At 56.9% G+C, this 27980-nt stretch overlaps 2 protein-coding genes across 4 annotated transcripts in view; one reads left to right on the top strand and one right to left on the bottom strand.

Moving 5' to 3' along the window:
* Window positions 1-6: 6 nt before the first annotated feature.
* Window positions 7-27866, bottom strand: LRRC8A (leucine rich repeat containing 8 VRAC subunit A). Of its 2 annotated transcripts, none has more exons than XM_043469771.1 (4): window positions 27740-27866; window positions 24288-24394; window positions 6814-8978; window positions 7-1903 (listed from the first exon to the last, which is right to left on the bottom strand). In XM_043469771.1, exons 3-4 carry the CDS (start codon window positions 8968-8970, stop codon window positions 1628-1630), a joined length of 2433 nt encoding a protein of 810 aa, XP_043325706.1. In that variant the 5' UTR covers window positions 8971-8978; window positions 24288-24394; window positions 27740-27866; the 3' UTR covers window positions 7-1627. The 2 variants fall into 2 exon arrangements, with proteins under 2 accessions (XP_043325706.1, XP_043325707.1); XM_043469772.1 differs by having other exon boundaries at window positions 24288-24390; window positions 27740-27861.
* Window positions 27277-27980, top strand: part of KYAT1 (kynurenine aminotransferase 1) — a 33166-nt gene continuing 32462 nt past the window's right edge. Inside the window, exon 1 of one of the 2 annotated variants that reach the window (XM_043469783.1) lies at window positions 27277-27295. The gene's annotated coding sequence lies outside the window, so the exon portion shown is untranslated. The remainder of the gene's footprint in view (window positions 27296-27980) is intronic. The other variant, XM_043469779.1, reaches the window with a different exon arrangement.

Below are 27980 nucleotides of genomic sequence, written 5' to 3'. Positions count from 1 at the left end.
AAGGCCACTTTCTGTTATAGGTTTATTTGATATTCAGACCCACGTGTAACGGATTGCTTCATGGTTGTCAGAGGCTAGTGTGCATTATTTCTGAGGATTACATCGGATGACACGGCGCGGAAAACACAAATGGACGAATGGACATAATCGTGAAGACGAGAGACGCTAGAACGTGCCTTAGTGTCCAAGTGATCGATCTAAGGTGGCGGGGACCCTGGAGACTGATCTCAATAAAGGGAGCTGGCCTTCCCGCCACCAGGCGCTGCGTGGGCTGGGCGCCTGGGACAGAAACCGTAAGCAGAACCTGGAGAGCCCGTCTACCCCGGTGGCGACCCCGCCTCCAGGTGTCCCGTGCTGAAGGTGGCGCGTCACCAGGTGGGGGACAGGGCTGACGTCAGCAGCGAGGCTCGTGGCGGCACTGGGCTACCTCATGACACATGAGGTGGGAAAGAGTCCGGGCGAGGCGGCTCCTCTGGGCTCCTTAACACTGCGACAAAGTCGGGGGGCGGCGTGGGGGGCGGGGGCGTGGCGGGGAGGGGGGCGGGGATGGAGCACCGTTCATCTGGGGATTAGCCAACCCAAGTCCCCTCCCTTCTTGGCAGCTCCGGAACATTCCCTTTGGCCAACAGCCACAGAAACAAGAGCCTGCCAAGATACATGGAGGAGAAAGAAAACAAGACACCAAAAAAACAAAACAAAATAATCCCCGCACTAGGAGGGGAGAGGGACAAACAGACTCCTGGACCAAGGTCACCGCGGACCGGAGGCATCCTGCAGCCTGCACCCCGGGGGAAGGAAGCTGAATTCAGTATCCTGCTGCTCTGCTGGGGGGGACAGCTGTTCTGCCCCAAGACTCCAGCTCACTGGCCTTTAGTGTCCTTTTTTTTTTTTAAAGTTTTTTTTCTTTTTGATACCCAAACCATCAATTTTCAAATCTTTAAAAACAAAATTTCTTTCTCCTTTAAAAAAAAAAATCTCAACTGTGGCAGCAAACCCCAGGCCTGGTTTCTCCGCCTGGTGGCCTGCTTTCCCACAGGCTGTGCCCCCAGAGCCCAGCCTGGCACCTCTGGGGTGACCGTCCCACAGCTGGTTCACCCTGGACCACTCTGCTCACGTCTGGGTGGGCGCTAGATGCTGACGGCACCACCAAGAAAAGGAAAACGGAAACATGGCTACCCTTCCTCAAAAACCGTCCCCCATCTGAGCTGAGCTTTCTTGGGAATGTATAAGTTATCTGGAGGGAGGGGGTGGGAGGTGGAGAAAATAAATACCAAGAACTAAGAAGGTGTCCCTGGACCTCTGGCGTCGGCTCGGCCTCTGGGGCAGCGATGGCCTCCAGGGAGCAGGCCCTGATTGTCCAAATACTGCGCTTGCTAGGAGACGGACTGGGACTGCAGGTCTCTGATCTCCCCCTCAGGCGCCCGCCCTGGGGGGCACGAGTCTCAAGGAGAAAAGGGGCCAGCCCTTCAGGTGCGGTCCTGTCGCCCGGCCCAGCTCCAGCACCCCCGCTGACAGGCTGGGCTGGTGGTCCGTCCGGGGCTCCTGGGTCCCTGGGCCCGAGGCCTCCCTGGAGGTCCGGCTGCAGGCCGCCCGCTCCGGGCCACCCGTGCTCGACGCCCATGGGTGCTCAGGCCTGCTCCTTGTCGGCCCTCCAGAGCCGCTCCTTCACCTCAGGGGGCAGGGTGTTGAACAGGTCCTCCTCCACCACCAGGCCGCTGCGCTTGAGCAGCGGGCACTCGCCCAGCTCCACGGGCAGGCACTCCAGCCGGTTGCCACGCAGCTCGATCTGGGTCAGGCTGGTCAGCTCGCCCACCCGCGAGGGCAGCGACTGCAGCACGTTGTTGCCCAGGTGCAGGGCCCGCAGCTTCCGGCACTGGAAGAGCTCAGGGGGCAGCGCCTCGATCTAGAGGGAAGGAGCAGAGGGCAGAGTGAGGTGGGTGCAGCTGGGACCTGGGCCTCGGGGCCCCCAGCTTCCCTCCCCTGGGCATTGGCACATTCTCTGATGCCCATTTCAGCTACTCCAGATCTCAGGAACCAGCACAAGCTGGGCCCGAGTCTGGCTAGCTCCCCCCTGTTCTGCAGGTCTTGGCTTTGCCCTCACTTCCTCCAGGAAGCCTTCCTTGACCTCCTGGTAACCTAAGGCGCCCATGTCCCCCCAACAGCACTGATCCCGCCATGGTAAAACTGCTTGATCTCCTGTCACTGGCAGACCCAGGGAATCTGAGAGGGCAGGGCTGGGTGTGCCATGCTCCCTGCTGTCTCCCAGCACCTGACACCCTCCCCAACAAAGCAAATCACACTAGCCAGCTGCTACCAGCTCCATCCCCTCCTCCACCACCCAAGGCTCACCAGGAGCCAGACTGGGGGTCCTGCTGGATTTTATGAAAGCAGAGCAGCCTACTGAGAAAACTATACCCTCAGCTATTCCTGAGAACTAGGGAGAGCTCACCAACAGGGTCAGAATCCCAGCTGTGTCACTTCCCCTTCCTGGGCCTCAGTTTCCTTATCTGTCAAGTCATAGGCTGATGGTGGGTGCGGGAAGCCCAGTCTTGGCCATTCAGAGCCCTCTCCTGATTCTGCGAAGTTTGAATAAGAGGCAACACCCACTTGCTGCTTACTACAGGACAGGTTCACTCTGAGCATTGATGCTATTAACAGTTGAACTCTCAGAACTACCTCTAAGTACTTTGGAAACACTCGTTCCACTTTACAGATGGGAAAACTGAGGCTCTGAAGGATCCAGCCTGCTGAGAGGTTCACAGCTGGAAAGTGGTGGAGGCAAGACATGAATCTGGCTCAAGAGTCCGTGCTCTAACTGTCCACTCTGTTGGTGGAGCAAGGAGCAAACACTGCAGCTGGCTGGGGACACACGGGAAGAGCCCCATAAAGGCTGGCTTCCTCCCTGCCCTCCTGTGAGCAATCAGCTACAGACATGAGCACTTCCTCAGCCTGTTCTCCTACAACCAGCTCCTTCAGATACAGTGGGCAGGAGAGACCCCTCCAGCAGGGCAGGAGCCAGGGAATGGGTCCTGAGCCTAATAAGGGTGACGGGCAGCTTGCTCTGTCACCGTGCCCGTTTTCCTGCTGAGGATGCTGAAGCCGGGCAGAGGCCATGCCAAGAGGGGCACTGTGGATGTTTTAAAGGGGACTCCTGACCTGGGCCTGTAAACCTGCCACTCCTGCACCCAATGGTCAGGAAACGGGCAGGGGTGGCTTCCAGGTGGGCAGGGACTCCAGGAAGGAGACAGGACAGATGGGAAGTGGGTTCCGGCAGGACCAGAGCCTCCCAGAGACCCCACTGTGCCCAAAACTGGCCTCTTCCGGTGACACAGACAGTGGCCGGGGAGCGGGAAGGACTAGACCAGCGGGCGGCAGGACTGGGGTTCACATCGGGGCTCTCCCCCCAACACACCCCCTCCCTGGGGCACCCCTGGCTCCGCCGCGAGCTCTCTGCAGGCCCCACGGAGGGAGGGGGAAGGTGCCTCTGGTGGCTCGGTCCCCACCCTGGCCGCTCCTGTCCCTCCTCCTGAGGTGTGCTTGCGCACTGAAGGCGTGAAACCGACCCCCACCACCCAGTCCCGCCCTCTCCCACCTCCTCAGGGGCCGCGACGGCTGCCCCATCAGCACTGGCTCCCCTCAAGCCCACCTGGTCCTCGGGAAAAACAAGACAACCCTCCCAGGAGCCTCTGCGACCTTCCCAACAAACCGCCTGGAAAGACGCCGTCTCTCTTGGCCCGCCAGGAGCCGGCTTCTACCCCTGCCCGCCCTGGAAACTACCCGGCCAGAGCCACCCGCGGCCACTCCTCATCCACTGGACCTGCATCTGTTCTCCTGTCATCACCCGACTCCCGCACGGGCTGTGCGCCCACCTGCCTGGCCCTGCTCTCCACTGTCCCTCCCAAAAGCTCGAGCCACACTCCCCTGGCCCGCACCCTCTGGCCCACCTCCCACCCCTCCCAGACTCAGGAAGGACCAAAATCTTCACCCAGGAGCCTGGGGGATGACTCCGTGAGCTTCAGGTTCAGGCTGACTCAACCTGGTCCCCTGGACATCAACAGGGGACCTACCCTCTCCTCTCTGAAAACCCGGGCCTCGTCCCGCCTCAAGGACCCTCCAGCCACCCAGGCAGCCACATGAGAAACTCTGACCTATGTCCTGTGGATGCTATGCCCCAGGCCCCCCCCAGATCCACAGGCCTCACCCACTCCTGACAGCTGCACAAGGGTTTTTTTTTTTAAGATTTCTTTTTTGATGTGGACCATGTGTAAAGCCTATTGAGTTTGTTACAGTACTGCTTCTGTTTTAAGTCTGGGTTTTTTGGCTCTAGGGCACATGGGACCTTAGCTCTCCAACCAGGGATGGAACCTGTACCCTCTGCACTGGAAGGCCAAGTCTTAACCACTGGACGGCCCTGCACGTGGGTTTCTATAGATCCGGATCTCTGTCCTGCCCCGCCCCGCCTTCCTGGAGCTCCAGAGAGAGCCAGCTCTCTGCATTCCAAGGCAGACCCTTCCTCCCTCACTCAGTCAGCAGGAATTTGGTGGACAGTTTGCCCCAAGTCAGGCACTGCACCGAAGAGCCAAGATCCTAGGCATCAGAGCGTAGAGGGAAGGAAGCGACGCAAGGCAGGTAATCTGCAACCAAGTGGGAAAAACAAGATGCCTTCAGCCCCGGCCTTGTAGGGGCGGGGTGGGAGGAGTCCAATTCCAGGGGCTCAGCTCCCCGCTCTGCCCCTGGCTTTCAGTTCCCTGTGGACAGAACCTGATGGGTGTTCCCTCTCCTCTTCGCCTGGCTAACTCCTCCTCATCCCTCAGGGCCAGGTGAGATGTCCCCTCCTCCAGGAGACCCTCCTGCCCCGGGCTGAGCCCAGCCCCTGGGTGCTAACTTCGAGTTACCAGTTACCCTCTGTCCCTGCAAGAGGTGAGGTCAGGACAGGCTGGGGGGCCTTGTTGGTTCCCGGCCCCCGCCCCCCCAGCTCCTTGCTCCCCACTAGGAGTGCACAGAAAACACTTGCCAAATCAATGAATGAATATTCCAATAACCACACAAGGAATATGTGCCCTCAACAAGGTATTCGTTAGCATGACTTGAAACCTGAGAAAACCGAGGTGAGGGCCTGAGTCGACCCACACTGGCCCTGCCCTGTCCAGTTCACAGGTAGTAGCCCAGGGGTGGGGGTGGGGGGTGGGATGGAGGAACCAAGGAACCGCCAGGCCCAGAGGGAGGAAGGAGCAGGGGAGGACTCCCGCTGAAAAGGAGGAGGAGCCCGACCAAGTCTGGCTGGAAGGAACTTTCTTTCCCTACAAAGGCCTCTGGGATTCCAGGGGGCGGGGACAGGACGTGATGAAGCACCATGCTGAACTGGGGGCCAGAGGGTCTCCTTCCTCAGGGACTACGTGCCTCGCCGCCATCGCTTCCTGGAGGGTGACCTCAGTCAACGCGTGACCCAACAGCTGCGCCTGGAGTGAGGAGCTGGCGGGGGCAGGGGTGCCGGGCTGGGGGCTGGCTACACCCTCCTCCAGGGGGCATCTGGCGGGGAGCCACCTGGTCCCCTTCCACATGCTGAAGGGAGGATTGTGGTTGTCCCCTCCTCCCCAAGTGGGGCTGCTCCCAGGAGTCCAATTTTCCTGACCGCTGGGCAGCTGAGGGGCCCTGGGGGCGGCTTCTCTAGGGTGAAGCAGCCTGGGATCCGACCTTCACCCCTGTACGTTGCACACGTGTGCACATGCGTGCACACGGGTATAATTTGGTGGGGAAAGCAAGGATTTGCCACAATCTCTGGTTTCCAGGGAGAGAGGCTTGGGGAAGAGTGGAGGGGTTCTAGCGGTCAGAGGCCTGGGATGCCTGAGCCTCCTATGTGAGTGATGCTGGACAGGGCGTGTACCTCCCTGGAATGGGGGCATTTCAGGGGCTGCTGCCTCCTGGCTGCTGGAACAAGCCCCTGCTGTCCTCCCTGAAACCACCTGCCTCCCTTTGAGAGGGTTTCCACCCAGAGTAGGAACTAGGAAGACTTCCTTCCAGCATCAGGTCCCCAGCAGGAGTGGGCACGGCAAGCAGAAGGCCCCCCAGCAGCTGTGGCAGAGGCCAGGCCACAAAGCCACAGGACCACCTGCCCTCAACCAATACCTGCCTGCTTCCACAGAGGGACCCTTGGGTGAGGGGGCTTCCCCAGACAGGCAAGGGGTGGGTGTGTAGGAACCGAAAAAGGTCTCGATCACCGCCAGGGTGTGGCCTTCGGCTCTGCAGGCCCACGACGGTTTGCACAATTTCCTCTCCAGAAAGACAGGTGGTGACAAGCCAGCCCCAGCGGAGCCCAACTCTGCCCTTCGCCACCCTCGACATGCAGAGAGGGGAGAGGGTGTGAGTGGCTCTGGGAGGTGCACCAGCCGCCCACACAGTTTCCATCCCGGGTGGGCCCATCCTGGGCTCCAAGTCTGGTCCAGGACAAGCTGAGGAAGACACCACAAGCCCTAGGCAGAGTCCCGCCTCCCACGACCGAGCCCTGACGGAGAAGGCTCCTGCCTATGGACAGCCCCATCTCCGAGGAACTGGCCCAAAGCCACCTTGGGGACCGGCACACCATCCCTCCTAGCAGAACTCGGCCGCATCCCGCGGTCGAGACAGGCTCCCCAGCCCCCGGATCTTGATTCAGCGGGTCTGGGCTGGGGGAGCAGGTGGTGGAGCCGCCTGGAAATCTGGATTTTCATCCAGCTCCTCCCCCAGGTGCTTCTGGGAACCACAGCTGCAGACCCCAGACTCAGGAGCGCCAGGCTGTCCCGAGACACACCCCCCGCCCCGCCACGGGCCACTCACCCGGTTGGCCGTGACGGCCAGGTTCTGGAGGCTCTGCAGGAGGCCGATGTCGGCGGGGAGGAAGGTCAGGTTGTTGTGGCTGAGGTCCAGATAGCGCAGCTTGCGGCAGTAGAAAAGCTGGGTGGGGATCTTCTCAATCTTGTTGCGGTTCAGGTAGAGGCGCTCGAGGTTGGTGAGGTTGCCGATCTGGATGGGGATGTAGGCGATGTGGTTGTACCACAGCTTAAGGCAGGTAAGGCGGTGCAGGTGCTGGAAGCTGATGATCTCCTCGATGGTCTTGAGGTTGTTGTCCTTGAGGTCGATCTCCTGCAGGTTGTGGAGGCTGAAGATGGAGTGGGGGATGCGCTCCAGGTCGCAGCGGATGAGCTCCAGCTCCGTCAGGTTGGCCATCTTCTTGAGGCTGTTGAGCACGATGAGTTTGGTGCCCTCGTTGTTTATGGACAGCTTCTGCAGGTGCACGCCCACGTCCGTGACCACCTGCGGCAGCTTGCTCAGGTTGCTCTTGAGCCGCAGCACCTTGAGCCGCTTGAGCTCACGCAGCCCGTCGATGACGATGAAGCGGTTGTTCTCGGCGCTCAGGTTGCCCGTCAGGTGCAGCTCCTCCAGCGTCTTCAGGCTGTAGATCCACAGCGGGATCTCCTTGATGTCCGTGAACTTGATGTGCAGCGCCCGCAGGTTCTCGCGCAGGAAGGCCAGGGCGGGCGCCTCGATTTTGGCGGCTGTATGGTACAGCCACAGCTCCTTGAGGCCCGTGAGCTGCGCGATGCTGGGCGGGATGGTCACGTCGGGGATCAGCTCCAGCTTCAGCACCTCTAGCTCCACCAGGTCAAACACCGTGTCAGGGATGCCGCTGAGCATGAACAGGTGCAGTTCCAGCTTGTCCTGCGCGTTCTTGGTGAGACGCTGGCGCAGCTTGTCCAGCGTCCACTCGTTGTTGAGGTTCAGCTGCCGCAGCTTGTTCTCGCTCACCTCCGACAGGAAGACAGCGAAGCGCTTCGAGTAGAGCGGGTCGTACTGGTCAATGAGGTGCAGCATGAAGGCGAAGTCGTTCTTGACATCGGGGATGTCGCTGTAGCTGCTCTCCTCGCGGATGGACTCGAACGAGTACTTCTTCAGGGAGCGCCGCAGCATCCACCAGAGTGTATACATGCAGATGAGGCCGTAGAAGATGACCAGGCTGATGTAGAAGGACGCCAGGATCTTGAAGAGCGTGGCCAGTGGGTGGGCACACCGGTACGTGCGGTAGCCCGTCAGGCTCTCAATGTCCACCGTGCAGTCCACGTCGAACTTGATGTTGTGCACGTAGTAGACCGTGTAGCAGATGATGAGGATGAACTTGATCACCTTGATGATGGTCTGCCGCATGTACAGGCGGTACACGATGTCCCCCTCCTCCACGTGGGTTCGGAACTTCTTCACCTTCTCGAACAGCGCCTTGGCCTGCTCACCCTCCTTCTTGTCCAGCACACCTGTCTCTGAGCGGTCCACGATGCCCTGCTCGATCCGAGACTTGGTCCGCTGCAGCATGGGCACGGTGGCCTCCACATCCTCACTGACCGTCGACGACTTCTTGTCCATGGAGCCATTCATCTTGCTGAAGGCTGGCTTGGGGTCGCTCTCCTCCACCACCGTCTCCGACAGGGCCCGCGTGGTCCAGGGTGAGTCGAAGCACTTGAGCAGGATGGACACGAAGTGCTCCAGCTTGGAGCTGGTGCGTGGGAACTTGAACCAGAAGTTGCTGCAGGCCAGGAAGATGAGCGTGTGCAGGAGCACCAGGTAGGGGAAGTACTTGGCGAACCAGTGCAGGCGGTTCTCGTAGCACACGGCGTCCACGTAGTTGTACTGGTGCCGGTCCAGGTCGTACTTGATGCCGGTGGGGCCGGTGTCGGGGGTCGGCCCGATGGTGGAGTTGGGGTAGGGGGGCTCTGGGCCGGGGGCCGCCCAGCCCCGGAACGAGTCGTTGCAGGAGTCCTTGGTGACCCACTTACAGGGCAGGCAGATCATCTTGTCCTGGGTGACCTGCAGCGTGCCCCCGAAGACAGCGATCATCAGCATGACAATGGAGATGTAGTCAGTGAACACGTCCCACCACGGCTTCAGGATCCGGTATGCTGGCTGCGTGTCCGCAAAGTAGCGGAGCTCTGTCACCGGAATCATGGTTCAACCTAAAAGGGACCACAGGAGGGGGTTACTGAGGGGTGGCAGGGCTTTCTGAGACCCGGGGGGTACGAGCAGGAGACTATGGACCCATTGTCCAAAATTCCACCTCGAGGCTAGCTGTGAGTCACACTAGCTGGGCAACGCTCACAGGGCAGCCCACGGAGTGGCCTTGGTCCAGAAACCAGATGGTCACTGGGTGGCTGGGAAACCACCAGAGGGAAGGTGGGCAGCCTCCCCATTCCACAGGCAGGAAGGCTGCATGAAGTCCGGGCCATGCTGACAGATCACTACAGAGCCTCATAGGGACCCCCACCTTCCAGCAGGAGCAGTCCAGAAGTCCTGTCTAGACCCCATCCTGTTAATGACAAGACCAACCAGAGGGGCCAGCTGAAAACTTCCAGTTCCTTCAGAACCAGGTGCCATGAAGCCACACCAGTGATCTTAAGAGTGGTTGTGCAGCTTTTGGGATCTTAATTCCTTGACCAGGGATTGAACCCAGGCCGTCTACAGTAGGGGTCAAGAGTCCTAACCGCTGGACCACCAGATTTATTCAAAGCCCCTGAAGAGATTTAGTCAAAGTATGAGAAAAGTCAAGTGCAGAAGAGAGAGTGAAATATGAACTAGCTTCTACAGAACAAATAAGGAAGCTGAAAACATTCCACGTGTGTGTGTGTGTAAATATGGCCACACAGGATTCTGGGCGTGTAGGGATAGTGGCAGGAAGGACAAACACGCAGCAGGCTGTAATGACGGGTGCCTGGGGGAGGGGCCGGGCAGCGAGGACTAGAAAGCAGGATGACATGGTCACACACTTAGGGCATTTATGTCAGATAGTTTCCGGCTGTGTGCATCCACGTGTTTGTAAAGAAATTTAGAACAGCAGCAGATTCCCCCCTGCAGAGTCCCACTCGGCAGGTCCTGAGTAGAGCCTGGGAGTCTGGTTTTTTAATGCTTGACTTCAAGGACGCCAGTGCTTGGATAAGAGGCCACATTCAGGAAGCGCAGCCAGGGGCTGGTGTGCAACAAAATGAACCCACGAAGAAACCCTGAATCCCTGGGCTGGCAGGGAGCACCCTGCTGGGACACGTCACTCTTACAATGCTGCTCCGACCATGAGGCTGTAACAGACAAGAAAGGGACTAGGTGTTCACTGGAGAACAGTCAGGAAAATGTAAAAAGTATTATGGACGGGAAAAAAAAAACCCTGTAAGAACACCGCCCAGAGTCACCCACCCCTGGTTAACTTTTCACTGAGTGATAACCTTCCAGTCCTTTTGCAAATAAAATTATGATTTTGGGGACCTCCCTCATGGTCCAGTGACTAAGACTCTGCACTCCCAACACAGGGGGCCCGGGGTTCAATTCCTGGTTAGGGAACTAGTTCCCACAGGCCACAACTAATACTCGATGTGGCCAAATAAAGAAAAACTTAAAAAAAGAACACTCCCTGAAAAAATATTTTGATTTTTACATTTTACTATTTTCTAATCCAGAGTCTAGATTTTAAACCAAGATTTAAATGCCTGTGTTTTGACAAATGGGTCTGTGGGGAGAGGCACAAAGGTACCAGGTTATGGGACTGGGGCCCTTATTTTGATTACTGATAGTATTAATAGTGACAAACACTTCATAGGACAGGGCCTCCCTGCAAACACCAGATGCTCATATCATCTTGGGCATGCCAGGACAGGTAAGGACAGGAGGAAGGCCAACCTAGACCCCTCGAGGGAAATCAGAGTGCTCAACAAATGGACATGTGCCAGGCACCAGGCTAAGCCTTACCATGGGGTCCACCTCGTGGAGTTGCTTTGATGTCCAGATGCAGGGCCCTATCTTTGGCCCTATTTCACAGATGGGGACAGTTGAGGCTCAGCAGCATCACCTGCCCAATGTCACTCTACAATCAGGGCAGAGCTGAGACCAAACTCCCCACTCGAGTCCTCACCAGGGCTCAGGCTCACTTTCCCCCCTGCTCAAGGCCCCACACAGGGTAGTGCCAAGAGGTGGAGCCCAGAAGTCCAGCTTCCTGCCCCCCTCCTGCCAGGATTCCCAGAGCTCAGGTCACCGTGGGGCCAGCAGACACCACCACCCGCCCTGGGCTGGCGGCTCCAGCCCAGGGGGTCGGCCCTCCTGCTAAGTGCTCGCATCGCAGGAAGGCCCTCTAATGACCAGCTGGCTCCTCGCGCCACCCACACTCCTGGGCATCCAGGGGAGAGCCTGCTGAATCACACAGCCAGGCCCCCCCCAGTTGAACGACACCCCGACATTCCTTCCTCCCTTCCTGACTCCCCAAGTCCACGTCCAGGCAGGCGCCCAAAGACTGGGGACCGGAAGGGAGGAGGGGACGGGCCCGAGGGCGTGCGAGAGCCTGCCCCTGGAAAGTCCGGGGCTTGGACCGCCGAGGCAGGATGCCAGGCACTGGGGGTGGGGGACGTCTGTGACCAGGCAGGATGTGGTTGCAGCCTCACTGCTTCGGGGGAGTGGGTGTGTCACGCGACGGAGAACAGCCTGCCTCTCGCACCAGGAGGACCGGGCCCTGATGTCCTGGGGCTTTGCGTACGTTGTTTTGGGTCTGACGTGGAAGGCCCACTCTCCGTCACAGGTGAGGGGCCCGGAGGCTCCGAGAGGGAGACCATCCCATCCACCCAGTGTGTCTGGCTCCTCCTGCCCCCCAACACTTTCGTTCTGAATTCTCTGCAAACCATGGCTACACCTCCCTGCTGAGAAGGGGGCTTCGTGGAGGGGACAGTCCTGTGATGGTCCTGGGGGCTCCTGGCACCTCCTCAGCCCAGGGAGAAGACACAGAGGTTGAGAGGGGTAAGGCCAGGGGCCCAGGCCACACAGCTGAGAAGGGCAGGCCCGGCCTCGTGGCGGGGGGGAACCTGGGGAGGTAGGGGGTCACCCTCTAGCTGCACCACATTTTGCCCTCTGCCACCAACTCACTGTGGGATTCTGGACAAGTCCCCGCCCCTCTCTGATGGCGTTTTTGGGGAAATCTGGAAAGAAGGCACACATGCCAAAGCCCAGGCTTTCATCCCCAGGGGGCCAGTGATGCGGCGCCTTCCCCGCGATGGGTCCCCAAGAGGAGACGGCTGGGTGGTCAGGGCAGGGTGTTTGCAGGGCTTTGGGAAGGGCCCAGGGAATCCCACGCTTCTAAAGCGCTTTGTGCAGAGAGGGCTGTGGGCAGCTTGGGCTGGTGTCATCTATCCTCAACCTCCGCCCAGATGCTGCTGGAGGACAAGGGTCTGCCGCACACAGCAGGCGCTCAATACAGTTATCAAGAGATCGCCTGAGAAGACAAGGGGAAGAAGCGGGGCGGGGAAGGGCATGGCCTGGGGGGGTTGGGGGTGGGGGCCTGGGAGGAAGCTAAGGCAATTGTGGGCGCCCCTCCCTCCCGGTTCCTGCCCAGCCCTCCCCAGGGGAAGGAGCAGAGCCCCCTCAGGCAGGGAGGGCCAGAGCAGGGACCTGCCCCCGGAGCTGATGACTCAAGGTGAAGAGACACCCACAGCTGGAGCCACTCCCTGTTCTGAGAATGAGGGCCCAGCCCAGAACCCTCAGAGCCCAGGAGTGCGCTCTGCTGGCACCCTCCCTTCTCAAAACTGTTTTATTACTGTAAAATACACATAACGTATTTGAGTGAAGGACGTTTGTTCTGTTGCGCGGCCATCACCGACCACTCATCTTCAGAACTCTTCTGTCTTGTAAAACAAACTGTCTCCACTGAGCACTGACTCCCCCCTCCTCCACCCCAGGCCCTGAGCACCTCCATTCTTTCTGGCAGTATGAATCTGACTACTCCAGGGACCTCACACAAGGAGCTTGTACGCTATTTGTCCTTTTGGGACTGGTTTCGTCCACCTAACATAATGTCCTCCAGGTGCATCCATGTTGTGAAAGTGGAAGTCGCTGTCTTGTCCGACTCCTCGCGACCCCATGGACTATAGCCTGCTGGGCTCCTCTGTCTATGGGGTTTCTCCAGGCAAGAATACTGGAGTGGGTGGCCATGCCCTCCTCCAGGGGATCTTCCTGACCCAGGGATCGAAACTGGGTCTCCCACATTACAGGCAGATTCTTTACCATCTGAGTAGCAGGTGCCAGGAAAAGGAAGGAATCACCTTCCTTTTCCAGGCTGACTAATACTCCACACGCCCATTTTACAGATAGGGAAACTGAGACTCGGGGAGAGAGGTCATGTGCCCAGCATCACACTGCCTGTCACCTTCAACCCAGATCTGGGGTAGACCCCTGACAAGCAGCACTTCCAGGGAGCAGCCCCCACCCAGCAGCTACCCCGGGCCTACCTGGGGATGGTCAGGAAAGCACTGTAAGGAGAAGGAGGCAGGTACAAGGGAGTGGGGACCTTTTCTCCCACTTACAGAAAATATCCTTTTCAGGAAGTTTCCTGCAGGCAATGCGTTCATCCCCTTCCTGCACTGAGGCCTCTGCAGCCAGGACTGCCCCCAGCAGAGGTGTGCAATAGCTTCTCTTTGGGGCCTGCTTCCCCATCAGGAGAGGAATACAGAATCTGTCATGGGGGTGCCCACGTTTTGCATAAGGCAGTCAAGGATCATGGGGTGTGTGATCCAGGCTTCGGCTCACCCAACACCTCCCTGCCCACTGGCATCACCCAGACGCTCACTCACTGTCCTGGCCACCCCCGATAGCCAGCACGGAGCGGGAGGCGCCTCCAGCAGCCTGGACTCGGTGTCTCCATGATAAAATGCCCGTAGTAACAGATGCCCTGCCAAACTCTCAGGACTATCTCAGGGAGTCAGGGGAGTGAGGTTTCCCAGACAACCTGCGTCGGGGGACCTCAGGCAGGTGGAGAGCGAGGAGTACAGTGATGGGGGCTTAGAGGGAGGGCCAGGTGGGCTCTGCCACTCAGCAGTGGAGTGACGCTGGGCAGGGGACTTCACCCCTCTGAGCCTTGGTACCCCCATCTGTGGAATGAGGCTGAGACAGGCACAGACCTGGCCCCCGATGGCGATCCTGACTTCAGCAGACAGCTGATGGGTGGATGAAGAGTGCGGAACCAGAGCATGATGGAAGAAAACAGAAAAAGGAAAAGCGCCCGTGACACTGGCCCTGACACCTGGCATGAGGACAGAGTTAGGTGAGGCTGGGCCCCCACAAGGCGAGCGGTAAGCAGATCCTGGTCCCAGCAAGAGGCCGCTAGAATGCAGCCGGGCCTTCTCAGCAGAATAAAGGAGCTCTGTCTGTAACGCCATTTTGAAAATAAAGCAAGATTCAGAACAATAAATAAATACATTGCCATGTTGATAAACCCTGACCCACCTGGAGAACGGCTCCCTGTCAAGAGTGGGAACAGGAGGCAGGATGAAAGGAAACTGTAATGTTTTTACCAGCAGGCATTACCCTTGTGATTCAAAAGTAGCATAGAATTTAAAATAAATAGAGCCTAGAAGAAAAGAAAGAAAAACTGAGCCCTCAGGTGGAGAGTTCAGGTGTTCTTTTGTGGCTCTCAGAGGGCAATCTCGGGAGGGTGATGGGGAGTCTGGTCTTGGTCCCAAAAGATGGAGAATTTGGAGAGGATCCTGAATAGAAGACAAAGATTAAAGGGCTGAAATCTAGGCAGCTGCGAAAGACAAAAAGATCGTGTGCCCTGCTGTCCTCTGCACTAACCCTTCTTCCAGAACAGAGGCATCACTTAAAGCTAGTGACTGTGCACTCCTGGAGGTCAGCGAGCTGGGATTCACCCCAGCTGCACCATGTAAAGCTCGTGGGCAAGAGATTACCCACCGAGAGGTCGGCAAGGTAGGCTGGGAGCCCTGCAGGACAGGGACCCCTCCAGATTCATCCCAGTCCCCATGCAGAGAGCCCAGAACACAGAAAGCAGAGTAAAGGTTTGCTGAACTGGGCTGAGCTGGGATGGGGAGGCAACAGGAGGGTGGTGGGCAATCGTCAGGCCAAGATTCTAGGACAGAGGTTTAGTTACAGGAACATTCATCATGGTGTTATTTATACCCCGGGAGAATTGGAAGCCATCCAGATGCCTGTTACTGGGTGATCAGTTAAATACCTATTTAATGATCTGATATTGGAATACTATAAAACAATGAAAACATGTTAGAGCAAAACACTTGATGACCTGATGACATGACGAGACTACGATAGAGAAATAAGCCTTCTGCAGTAACTTAGACGTGTATTTGAAAAATACTGACAGTGACATTAGACTGATGTTTATAATCTGTTTTATTAACCCCAAACTTACCTCCGTTTTCTGTTATAAGAATACGTTAGTCAGGGAATTAAGAAAAAAAGGTTTTTAAAAATCAAAATTCCCAAGGATCAAGAACAGCTATGACACCTGGGAAGAATAACGGGGAGGAGACCCACTATAAAGGCCTCGGAATTCGGCCAATTCGGCGTTGATGTGGGGATGGATGGATGGACCAGGGGACTAGAAGAGCAGCCTAAAAGAGACCTAGAAATTTCTGGAAACATAGACATGGCAGTGTCGACTTTGCAGGCTGGGGGCGGGGAGAGAATGGGTGTCCATAAATGGAGCTGGCTTAGTTACCCACAGAAGAAAAGCTCAGCCCCATCCACCGACTTGCAGGAAATAAATTCCAATGAATTCAAGACCTAAGGCAAAACTTGCAAATGTTTAAAGAAAAATCTAACAGACCACCTTAATGTCTTTAAGACAGGGAAAGATCTCTTATCCCAAATGAATATAAATCCTTACAGGAAGAGGCTCATCTACCGATCACATTACAGTTAAAATGGACACACATCAAAGGACCTAGGTAAGTGAAATGCACCCACAGACCTGGAGATACTTGCAGTGGGTTTACCTGCCAAAGGATTAATACCCAGAACAAAGACAGAACTCCTCCAGATACACAGAAAAGACAAACCAACAGGGAAAAAAAATGGCAAAACATGAATAGACAATTCACAGGGGGAAAAAAACACAAATGGAAATTCATGTATGAAATAATTCTTAATCTCACTGTTAATCAGGGAATGCAAATTAAGACAATCACCAGCCATTTCACTCCCCTGCGATTGGCAAAAAATATTGAATCCTTAGATGAGAAGATAGCATGCATCCTCCGACCCAGCAATTTTGCTCCTAAGGCTCTGAGAGTTGCCTTACATGTATGTGTGAAGCCATGGACAAAAATGATCACTCCAGAGTTGTTCCTGATAGCAAAAAGTCAAAAACCTAGATATCCAACAACAGGAGAAAGGATGAATTACTCTGAGAATACAGTGAAATGCTGAAGCAATAAAAGTATCAACATGAAAAAAAAAGTTAAAAGTGAAGTCGCTTCAGTTCAGTTCAGTCGCTCAGTCGTGTCCGACTCTTTGCAACCCCATGAATCGCAGCACGCCAGGCCTCCCTGTCTATCACCAACTCCCAGAGTTTACTCAAACTCATGTCCATCGAGTCGGTGACGTCATCCAGCCATCTCATCCTCTGTCGTCCCCTTCTCCTCCTGCCCCCAATCCCTCCCAGCATCAGGGTCTTTTTCAACGAGTCAACTCTTCGCATGAGGTGGCCAAAGTATTAGAGTTTCAGCTTCAGCATCAGTCCTTCCAATGAACACCCAGGACTGATCTCCTTTAGGATGGATTGGTTGGATCTCCTTGCAGTCCAAGGGACTCTCAAGAGTCTTAGTCGAGGCCAACTCTTTGAGACCCCATGGACTGTAGCTCACAAGTCTCCTCCAATGCATGGGATTTTCCAGGCAAGAATACTGGAGTGGGTTGTCATTTCCTTCCCAAAACAATGTCGAACCCCAAAAGAAGCTATAGAATACACACAGTATCTAAGGTTTTCTGCAATGTATATACCCAAGTGGGGCAAAGGTATCAGAAACGTGCATGTTGTTGTTTAGCCGTAAGTCATGCCCAGCTTTTTGCGACCCCATGGACTGCAGCCTTCTAAGGCTCCTCTGCCCGTGCGATTTCCCAGCCAAGAATCCTGGAGTGAGTTGCCATTTCCTCCTCCAGAGGATCTTCCTGACCCAGGAATCGAACCTGCATCTCCTGAAGCTCCTGCATTGCAGGCAAATTCTTTACCAAGTGCAAGGAGAGCCCCAAAATCAAGCTGAGAATTTCATCTAGAGAGGGAAGAAAATGAGATTGGGGAAGAGGCTTCAACTGTACCTGAAATGATTTGAGAAAGAGAGAGAGAGAGAGTGTGTGTGTATCTGTATCTCTACGTGTATGTGTGTGTATCTGAAACAATTACAAAACATTAAGATCTGGCAAACCTAAATCCTGGGTACAAAGATACCTGTTCTAGTTTCATAACTTTCGCAGGTGCTTAAACCATCTCATACAGAATTTACCACAATAACCATCTGTTTCTCCCCCTCCGGACTGGTCTGCTCTCTGGTCTTTACACCTGCGGGGTTCAGCCAGAGGCAGCAGCTACTAGGCCATCTCCAGGGCAGCAGACTCCGCTCTTTCCAACTGGCCTGCTCCTGGCTGGTGCAGCAGCACCAGTGGCCTCTGACGATACTGCAGAATGCAGCATCACCCCGGCCTGGTCCTCCCTGCCCCGGGGAGATGCAGAAGTGAGTAGGATGCAGCCAGACCCTTTCCACTGGGCAGCACCCGCAGGTGGAGAGGAGTGAGGCAGGGCTGGAGCACCCCTGTCCCCAGGCGCTCAGACAGGCAACCCAGAGGGCCCTCTCCTCCCTGTGGCGGCAAACAGGTCCCGGGAAGTGTGCAGAGCAATAGCTCTGGAGTGGGGAGACGCGGGTTCAAATCCAGCTGCAGCATGAAACAATTCGTGACTCCAGGCGAATCAGTGAATCTCTGGAGGGTCAGTGGTAAAGAATCTGCCTGCCAATGCAGGAGATGCGGGTTCCATCCCCAGGTGGGGAAGAGACCCTCTGGAGAAGGGCAATGGCAACCCACTCCATCATTCTTGCCTGGGAAATCCCATGGACAGAGGAGCTTGGTGGGCTCCATCCAGTCCATGGGGTTGCAAAAGAGTTGGATACAACTTAGCCACTAAACAACAACACACCAGGCAAATTATTTAGCCCGAGGCTTGGTTTTTGCAACTTTAAAATAAAAACAATGCTACCTACCTCATATCTGTACACAGTGACCCAGAAGATGTCCAAGAAATATTAAGTAATAATGAAAGACGCTGGGTGTTCCCTAGTGGCCTAGTGGTTAGGATTCCAAGCTTTCACTGTGGTGACCTGGGTTCAATCCCTGGTCGGGAAACTGAGATCCCACAAGTCACCAGCCACAGTCAAAAAAAAAAAACAAAAAACTGCTGACCAGTCTTTAAGATACATGATGTATCATGTATTATAAAGTGATATAAAATGTCACAAAATGGACAAATACTTTATGATTTCCATGTTTGGTACTCAAATCTGGTACTTCTGTGAGTAGAAAAAAATAATTGGTAAAAGAAACAAAAGACCTTCCTCATTGTGTGGGTTTCTGAAGAATGTAAAAGAGTTTAGAGAACTAGTACCTGCTGTCTATCAAGTACGAAGAAGGTTCGCCCACCCCTGCCTGCCCTACCCAGGTGAGCCCTAACACGCGCACTTAGGGCACAGGGAAGCCAGGCCTCAGCGTGGGTGAGCTCAGAGCCTGGGGCCAATGAGTGCTGTTCTCTGAGCCTCAGTTTCCTCAACTGTAAAATGGGAATGTTATAGTACCAATCTCAGAGGCTTAGTGTGAGAAATTAAAAAGAACACAATGCACGTCTAATGGGACAACCCAAGGCTGGGCACACAGGAAGATGCATTGTACAGAGCTAACCTACCTGCCTTTGCAGAGAACCCTCCCAGAATTTACTGGGGGACAGACACCCGAGAGAGGGCTGAGTCCCAAGCAACAAACCCCTCCAAGCACAGACCAGGCATCCCGGAGCCCCTAGGACCCCCCAGGACCTCCCAGGACTCAGACACCACACTCCAGGGCCTTGCACTCCTGCAGCCCCGGCTCAGGACCCCAGGACCGGACAGAGAGCGGGCGAGCCACCGGCAGAACCACCCTGAGGGGTCAAGCCCGCTCCACGTTGTTGATGTCCTCGCAGGGCCTCTCGCAGATGGGGAAGGAAGTCGAAAAAATGACACGCCGCCCCTCCGTCCAGAGGGTGGCCAAGCAGGCAGGCTCTGACCACCCCCACGCTGGCCCGCAGTGCTCGGCTTTCACACCTGAGCCGTGGCAGGCCGGCCAGGCTGTGGGTAAACAGGGCACAGAGAGCCCTTTGTTAAAACCCAAATAGAGAGGCTGGGAATACTTCCCAGGCGGGAGGGAGGGGAGGCCGGAGGCTGGCCCCCCTCGCCCCTCCTTGTACCACGCTTGGGGAGGCTGACCCTCCAAGGCGCTCCCAGCGAAGGGGGAAGGGCCTTTCCCAAGAGGTCCGAGGAAGACACTGGGTCACTGGCCCTGCCCTGGGAGTGCTCTGGGCCTGTGAATCTGCTCCTCGGTCAGCACCCTGGGGCCTCCTCTGCTCCCAGAGCAGGGGCCGGAGGTGGGGGGTTTGGGGGGGCAGGGAGGAGAGGGCCCACCCATCATCTGGGGCACCCAGCCCCCACCTGCCCCAGAGCTGGCACTGCCCTTGAGGCCCCCACACCCACCGGGGTGAGTCAGCAGCTGCGGGCTGGGGGTGCTGCCTGGCTCCACGCGCTCTGCATCGAAGGGCACACCCTCACTTTCGGGGAAAGAAGAGGGGAGGCAGTCTGGAGCAGGGAGGGAACAAGTTTCAGTTCCAAACTGCTCTCCCTGTGGGCCGGGCCTCCCAAACAGGTTGGTCCTCATGCGCTCTTGCAAGGGCGTGGTGGCCTCCCGGGGGAAGGGTGACCGGTGAAGGACACCCATCTTGGTTCCCCGAGCCAAGCACACAGAGGCCGCAGGCCGGGTCCGAGGCTGAGGCCGGCCCCCTCGCCCCACCGGGTGGGCGTGTTACTGCCACGGGCTCCAGGTCACTGATGTGGACTGCGCGCCTGCACTGGGCCTGGCATGTCCTGGGCCTCGGCTCCCGACCTCCAGGAACCTGGCACGGCTCCCCGCCTCGCCAGCGCGTGACCCTGGGAGTCACTTCCCTCCTGGGTCCCTGGTTTCCTCATCTAGGAAATGGTATTCCTGGTTTGGGCGGTGGTGAAGACTGACGAGGCGGTCCATAGAAAGCTTTTGGCTTGGGGCCTGCCTCGTAGAAAGACTCTGTAATGTTAGTTGTTGTGACCATTACAGGAGGTTTCATCAGTCCCTTTAGGGGTGTGAAGTCAGGCCCAGAGAGGTTAACTGACCTGCCCGAGGCCACACAGCTAGGAGATGGTGGGAAAGATCACCAACCGTCTGGTCTACCTTTCCCTTGCATGCCTGCCTGTCTCGAAGGCCAGCAGGTCCCCTGGGCCTACCTGGGCACCCAGAACCCTGCAAATGCTTCCTGGGACAAGACCCCTATTTCCAGAGGGGTACCTGGAATCAAGGTCTCTGCAGGGAACTCTAGAAGGCCATCCTCAGATGTCTCTGGTCTCTTAGCTACAGCTTTAAGGAAATTCTGGGAGGGAGCCCAGCTCTGGGTCTGGCTCCATGAGGGGCAGAAGTGCCTTGAAGACAGGTCTTGATCTGCTTTGAACACCAGCACCACCTTCCCAGACAGGGTAGGAAAAGTGGGCAGGAGCCCCAAAGAGAGGTTCACAGACACACCTGCCGAGATCCCAGAGGACTGCGACTGAGGGGGGCCTGGCCAAGGGTAAGCCACCTGTGGCCCAGCTCTCTGGACTGGAAAGCGCTGCCCGCAGGGATCCAGCCCCAAGGGGCCAGCCAGGAGATGTGACGGCAGGACTTCCATGTGGCCCTACCTGGTCGGCATGTCCGTCCACAGGCCGACTCTGCCAGGGCTGTGAGGTTGGCGGGGGTGCCTCTGGGGTGCCCAGGTGGCATGTGAGAGCCGTGGAATTTTACAGCTGCTTCTCTGGTGGAACACGGCTCCAGACCTGAGGCTATATCTCAGTGTCCATTTAATTTGGAGGTTTTAAGTCCTCAAGAGATGGTTAAACATAGAACTTCCTACAAGATGTGAAATGCAGTAGAAACGCTTTGGGAAAGAGAGCAGGGAGATGTTTGTGGCTTGGAGGAAAATTCATTCTAGAAACCTCAGCCTTCCCACCCTACACACGCTAGGAAGTCACTAAGATCCGGGGCCCAAGGGAGCCCAGCCCTGATTCCACGCCAAGGGCGCCTGATGGCAGACGGAGGTTGGGACCAGGGCTGATGGAGAAGCCCTGGTCAGTGTTCACTGGCACAGTCGGCAGGTCCACAGCCCCATGACGGCCTGGGGAGCTTCTTCAAAATGCAGATTCCTGGGCCCACCCCCTACTCAGTCGCTGCAGGCCTGTGGTGATGGGTCCAGAGGAATCAGCATTTTGAATAAGCTCCCAAACAACTCTGAAGTACCCTCAAGCCTGAAAACCTAGAGAAAAAGACAAACGAGAGGTGGGCTAGAAAGAACACAGGCTGGGACTGCCCTGGTGGTCCAGTTGCTAAGACTCCCCAGAGCAGGGGACCCAGGTTTGATCCCTGGTCAGGGAACTAGATCTTACACACTGCAACTAAAGACCCCACATACTGCAACTGAGACCTGGTGCAGCCAAATAAAAAAATAATGGAAAGAAAAAGAAAAAAAAAAAACAGGTATCAATCAGAAAGAAAAAAAGGCCCAGCTGCCCAGACACACAGACCCAGGTCCACACCCTGGCTCTACCACCTGAATTGTACAACTTCCGGCAAGAACATTCATGCCTCCAGCCCTGGTCTCCTCACCTGGAAAAGTAATGCGCCCTCACCCAGGAGGCTGTGGCGGGTCAGCTGGCAAACTTCATGGGCTCAGACCACAGCCACCGTGGACATGAAGGCTCTGCTGCTGGAAGGAAGGCGGGCAGAGCGTCGTCCACCGAGAGGCCAGGTCCCGGGCTGCCGCCAGAGGTGGCCCAAAGAGGCCCGTACCAGAAGGAAAAAGACTCCAGGAAAGACTGAGAGGAAGAAAGGGGAGAGGTAGATGGTCTGGACGGAGAGCAGAGCTCCGCCAGCGGAGGGACACATCTCTGCACAGAGCTGACTCCCAGGGTGGTCCTGCCCACTAGGCTACCCAGGGGTCCCTCCTGCCGAAAAAAAAAACAACCCCAGCTAGAGGTATTTATGCCCCAGCGGGGCATCCTGAGATCCTGGCCCCAGGGCAGCGCCCCACCTGTCCACCCTCGAGATTAAAACCTAACAGGAGTACTCGGGGGACCGAGACCAAACATCCATCAGGGCGGCCTGGTGAGCCGAGTCTGGGCCAGGCTCAGCCCAATGCCACACTGTGGCCCTGCCTCAGGCAGACAGACGAGGGCCAAGACCTGGAGGCTGAAACCTCTGGGGCTGGCCCAAGCCATTCCTCCCCGCATGGAGGAGGAGTTCTGATCTCAGATAAGTAGGATGTGCTGCTTCCGGCTCGTCGCTGGCCGGAGACCTCGGCTCGGGCCTCCGCTACCGGGGAAGGGGGGCTGGCAGAGTTCCTCAGAACCAACAGCAAACTCCTACGGGGCAGGGCTGGGGTTTGCTGACCTTGTCCCAGTAAACAGGACAGTCAACAGGATCACACACCAGGCATTTCCCACCGCCCTCTGCTGCTGTAAATGTCCTGACAAACAGCCCAGAAACCCCGGGATGGGGAGGTGGGGGAGCACTGAGGGTGAGCAGACGGGAGTGGGTCGGGACCTTCTGATGGGATTCATCCACAGCTCGACCCTCGTCAGGAAAGAGGTCCAGGGAGGACCGTGGAATGAGACAAGAGCAAGCTGCAAACCAGAGGCTTTAACAGGACCGACTTGATTTTAGGAAAAAAAGGCAAATGCTAACAATGCATGTGGGCTAATCCAGCCCTCCTCACTCACGTCTCGGGGATCACAGGAGACTCTAGCTTTCCACAAGGCATTGAAATCAAAACAAAACAAACAGAAAAACACACAATGGGCATGCAACTTTGCTGGTAATTACAAAAACAAAGCAAAACAAACAAACAAAAAACATCGGAGATACCATTTCTTCTAAAATCCAGGCTGGGAGGGCCAGGCTTAGCCTTAACAAAAAGCCATGGGGGGAGGTGAAGGCACAGAGAATAAAGGACCCCAGCCTGGGATTCCCGGACCTGGTTCCAGCCCCACACCCTTGCCTTCCTACCCGATGAGTTGCTTCCTTCCTCTGAGCCCCAGTTTCCATGTCTATAAACAGCAGGGGTGGGGAGGTGGGTGGGGGTGGATCAAGGCCACTGCCTGAGCTTCCACAAATGACCAAAGAAATCATTGATTAGGTTTGTTTTACAAATTATAAAGCAGCTTATACCCACACTCATCATGCTCAGAGAGTGTCTGAGGACACCCTGAGCCACCTTCCCTGTATCAACATAGTTAATCTTCAAGATACTCTCAAGGGAGGCAAGGCGCTACTATTACCCTCTTCATAGATGAGGAAACAGGCTCAGAGAGGCACAGCGACCGGCCCACAATCACTTATCGAGCTTGTGACAGCTGGGACTCGCACCCAGGTCTGACCACAACGTCTGAGTTCTAACCAGTGAACGCTCCTGCCTTTGGGAACTGTTCTCCAAAGCAGAGGCCAAGGAACCCCCATCTTCAAAGACGTCCACGTGATAGTGTGGGGGAAAAACAGCTCGCTGGCTCCCTCTCAGAGACTCATGCTCTCAGTCAGCTCTGAGACACCTGTCAAGGCTCAGAGAAGTCCTGCAGCCCAGACCATAACAGGTTATTGTTCCCGGAGTCACCTGACCACTGTGACCAGAGAGACTGGTGTCCCACGGAACACACCTTGGGAAACATGGTCATGAGACAGCATGAACAACCACCCAGACTGACAAAAACCAGGGGTTCACAATGCAGGTCCACACCTGCTGAGTGTGGCGTGCATGTATGTGCTAAGTCGCTTCAGTCATGTCCGACTCTTTGCGACTCTGTGGACAGTAGCCTGCCAGACTCCTCTGTCCGTGGGATTCTCCAGGCAAGAGTACTGGAGGAGGTTGCCATGCCCTCCTCCAGGGGACCTTCCCGACCCAGGGATCAAACCCACATCTCTTGCACTGGCAGGCAGGTTCTTTACCACTAGCGCCACCTGGGAAGCCCCAATGCTACTCAGCTGACCACTGAGTTGGGAGAAGGAAGAATTTTGTCTTCTGCACCCCTGTCCTAGAAGCCCTGGCCTTACAGCAAGACGAGCAAAGGGCTGTGGGGACGGGGGACACTGCCCTCTGCCCACTGCCTGGGGGCCCAGGGTGGCCTGGAGGGAGGGGGCCCAGTCCTTACCCTGAGGACGGCTCTGCTATCTGCGAGCTGGCTGATGGTGCTGAGGCTGGCCCACGTCTGTCTGGGCAGGGTCCTGGCATTCCTTTCGCTCCATGGAAGCTGCCTGCCTACGAGGAAGCAAGAGCTACTGTGAGCAGGGAGGTGTGTGCCAATGAGCGTTACCTGCTGGGGTGCCAACAGTTTTGGAGCCCCTGCTTGCTGCCCAGCCTGGACCAGGGTGACGCCGGAGAATCAGTCAGTCTACCGGGGAGATGCCAAGGCAAAAGTTACCACTGGCTCTTGAGGGCCTGGGGCTCTGCTGGGGGAACCCGGGCCCTCTGGGAACGGGGAAGAAGCACTAGACCCAGACGAGTTGGGTCAGGGAAGGCTCCCTGGAGAGGGTGTTGCCTAAGCTGACCTCCTGGGAAAGAGTGGGAGTTGGAAAGAGAGCATTCCAGGCAGAAGGGACAGCACATGTTTGCCTGGAGGGAGGACAACATGACATCTAGAGCGCGCTGAGCGGTTCAGCCTGGCTGGATCTAGGGCTGGAGGCGGAAAGTGGCGAGAGGTGAGCTGCAGGGGGGTGAGTCGGATCCAGGCAGAGACACGCCCTCAGCCCAGACACGTTATTTCGACTCGAACACAAAATTCAACCATCATCCACAGTCGAGGAGCGTTTAGTGAGCATCTACTCCATGCCAGGCACCCTGCTCAGAACGGTTCACAAGTCAGGAGGGTGGGGAGAGAAGTGTGATCAGACCGCGATAAGGTTCTTGTTGCTGTTCAGTTGCTCAGTCGTGTCTGACTCTTTGCGACCCCCGTGGACTGCAGCACGCCGGGCTTCCCTGTCCTTTGCTATCTCCCAGTGTCCGTTTAGACTCACGTCTATTGAGTCGGTGATGCCCTCCAACCACCACATCCTCTGCCAGTTAGGGGGAGCGTTTAAACCAGCCAGGTACTGGGAGTGTGGCCCAGCCATTAGTGAAGGGGGAAATGACAAGGAGTCAGCAGGAAGGGGGAAGGGGCGGGGGGCGGGCGGAGATGGTTATACAGACAAAGGGATCGTGGAGCCCTTCAGCTGCTTATACCATGGAACGTTTATCACAGCCGCTCAATGCCCAGGCTCTGTGCTGAGAGGAAAGAGGCAAGAGACGGTTTCCAGCTTCTCAGAGAATCCCACGCAGAGTGACGGCAGCTGGGCAGAGAAGCACCTGGGTCCATGAAGGCATGGAAGCCACGGGAGCCAGGCTCTACCCTCACCCCCGTCCTCCTTGGCAAGGAGAGGGATCTGCACCAAGGCTGGGCAAGCCGCTCACTTGCCCATGGCAGAGGCCGGCCCAAAACTCAGTCCACAGGACTCACTGGCACTGATTCTCCTTACCCTTCCTCTTCCGGGAAACACACATGGACCACCTCCCTGCACACTCACCCACAGCTAATGTCTCTTTCCTCTGGGCTGCCTCTGAGACATTTCTAGCATTCTGCTGGCCGCTGTGTCAACATTTTCCTGTCTGCCTCTCTTCCCAGACTATTAGCCAGGGACCGTGTTCTCCTAGCGCCATTCCTGGCCCAGGCCAGGCACTTACCAAAGGATGGTTGAATGAATGAATGAGTCAAGGCAGGGAGAGGAGGTGTGCTGGGCTCTAGAGCCCCATAACTAACCCACCTGACTCCCTATGAGGTCTTCTTACACCATCAGCCTGTGAAAACCCAGAATCACCTCTACTCTCATGGTTAGAAAATCAGGCTGATCCCTTCCCTTCAACTCTACAAGCGAGGTCCAGGCCAAGCCAGCTCCCTGAGTTCTGACCCACTGGGACAATCCTCACGAGCACCCAGAAGGACCACGAACTATCCTGGACGAACTGTCCAGAAGAACCACTGGAAGTCTGCAGAGGAAACAGGTTCCTAGTGGGTGTGCCCAAGAGATGGAGGATCTGGGCGAGTTACAGGGGGAAGTCACAAACGTTCCTCAGGCCCTTGCTGTGTGCCCCACAGCCCATGGAAAGCCCAGGGGGCATGGGAGGTAACCCCAAAGAATCTCTAAAACTGGGAAGACAGGGCGGCAGGGGCCACTCATTCACGCCCCAACACCTCTCCAAAAGCCAGTCCTCCAGCACAAGTCATCTGTCCTTGCCTCCCCCTTCCCCCCCAGAGCCAAACTTGACCTTCACAAAGGCGTTGCCCAGTCCCTCTGAACAAACTCTCACTCCCCCTTCCCCTCCACAAGAAGAGAAACCAACATCAGACCTCCTCCTCCTGCCTCCAGTCTGTCTGTCTGCCCGTCTGTCTACGCAGACGGCAGGATACACAGTTCGTCAGGGGAATAAGGTAACTCCTAATGGAAAAGGTAGGAGAGGGCCTTGGGAGCTTTTAAGCTCCACCAAATCCTTCCTCTACAGTTTAGGCCCAAATTCCCTTTCCCTCACACCTCATCCCAGAAAGGCTTCAGGGGGGTAAGGCAGGGAAAGAGCCCTTAGGGAAGAGACGGCCCCACCCTTCCAGCCAAGTCCCTATCAGGAGGAGGTTGCTGCCAGAAACACCCCCAACCATCTCTCTTCCTTCCCAAAAAAGGCAGCATTGGCACCCGCAGAGAACCAGCCCAATCTCGGTTTCACTCCAGTCCAGATCAGGGGAAAGAAGCGGTCAACGCAAGGAGCAGAATCATCAGGGAGCCTCAAGAACCCGCGGCTATGCTGCTTCAGCTGGGCAGCCAACTTTGCGAGGTCTCCAGTTCGCACCTCATCAGACCTGGCTCTCAGGCCCATCTGGATGCACAAGATACCGACAGGGTTCGGAACCTCAGACCCCTGGACTAGGCTTCCCAGGAACCCCAGCCAGGCCCCCAAGAGCCTAGCCAGGGATCTGCCCTCCGCCCCGCCCTCCCCCCCAAGTCAGGGCACAGTTCCCGCCCGATCCAAAGGAGGGAGGGCTCCAAGGGAAGAGGACGGGCCAGGAGCCCAGAAGAACCTTTGAAAAAAGGGGGGGTGGGAAGCTCCCAAGGAGAGGGCCCCGAGGTGGAACCATCAGTAAGTGTGGGAGTGTGTGTGTGTGTGTGTGTGTGTGTGTGTGTGTAGGGGTGGGGATCTGGGGGAACCCAGGGGATGTGTGTGTGTGTGTGTGTGTGTGTAGGGGTGGGGATCTGGGGGAACCCAGGGGATGACAAGGGGACCTGGGGGAGCCGAGGCGGAAACTCCCGGTATGTAGAGCGCAGGGAGGCACTAGGGTGCCTGGGAGGGGGCTCGCGCGCCGCGGCGCCGGGGAGAAGCGGGGAGGACCCCTGTGACCCGGGGCGCGGGGAACCCGGAGGCAGGCCGAACCGAGCTGCCGCGGGAGGCCCCCAGTGAGCCAGCCCCGGCGGGCAGAGCCCGAGCTGTCCAAGGTGCCTGGGGCCGGGCAGCTGGCCGGGGACGTCCAGGAGTTGATTTCAAGAGATGACAGCTCGCGCCCCCTTCCCCTCCCCACCCGCTCACCTGGGCCCGCCGCGCCCGGCCGCCCAGCCGGCAGCCCCGAGACCCTGCCGCTCTGTCCCACTGCCGGCCACTGCGCCCCTCCGGCGCCTCCTTTTGTTTGTCCCTCACTGCACCACTCAGCCTCCTCCGCCCCGGAAGTGACGTCACCGTCGGGCGCGAACGCGGCGGCCGGGGCGTAGCCATGTTTTTGAGGGGCGCTCTTCTCCTCGCCTTCACCCGCTCCTCTCCCGGTTGGTGCCAT

This window comes from Cervus canadensis, chromosome 5 (assembly GCF_019320065.1).
Source record: "Cervus canadensis isolate Bull #8, Minnesota chromosome 5, ASM1932006v1, whole genome shotgun sequence".
Taxonomy (NCBI): domain Eukaryota; kingdom Metazoa; phylum Chordata; class Mammalia; order Artiodactyla; family Cervidae; genus Cervus; species Cervus canadensis.
The sequence above is the reverse complement of the archived record's forward strand: the minus strand, read 5'-3'. Positions and strand labels throughout refer to the sequence as shown.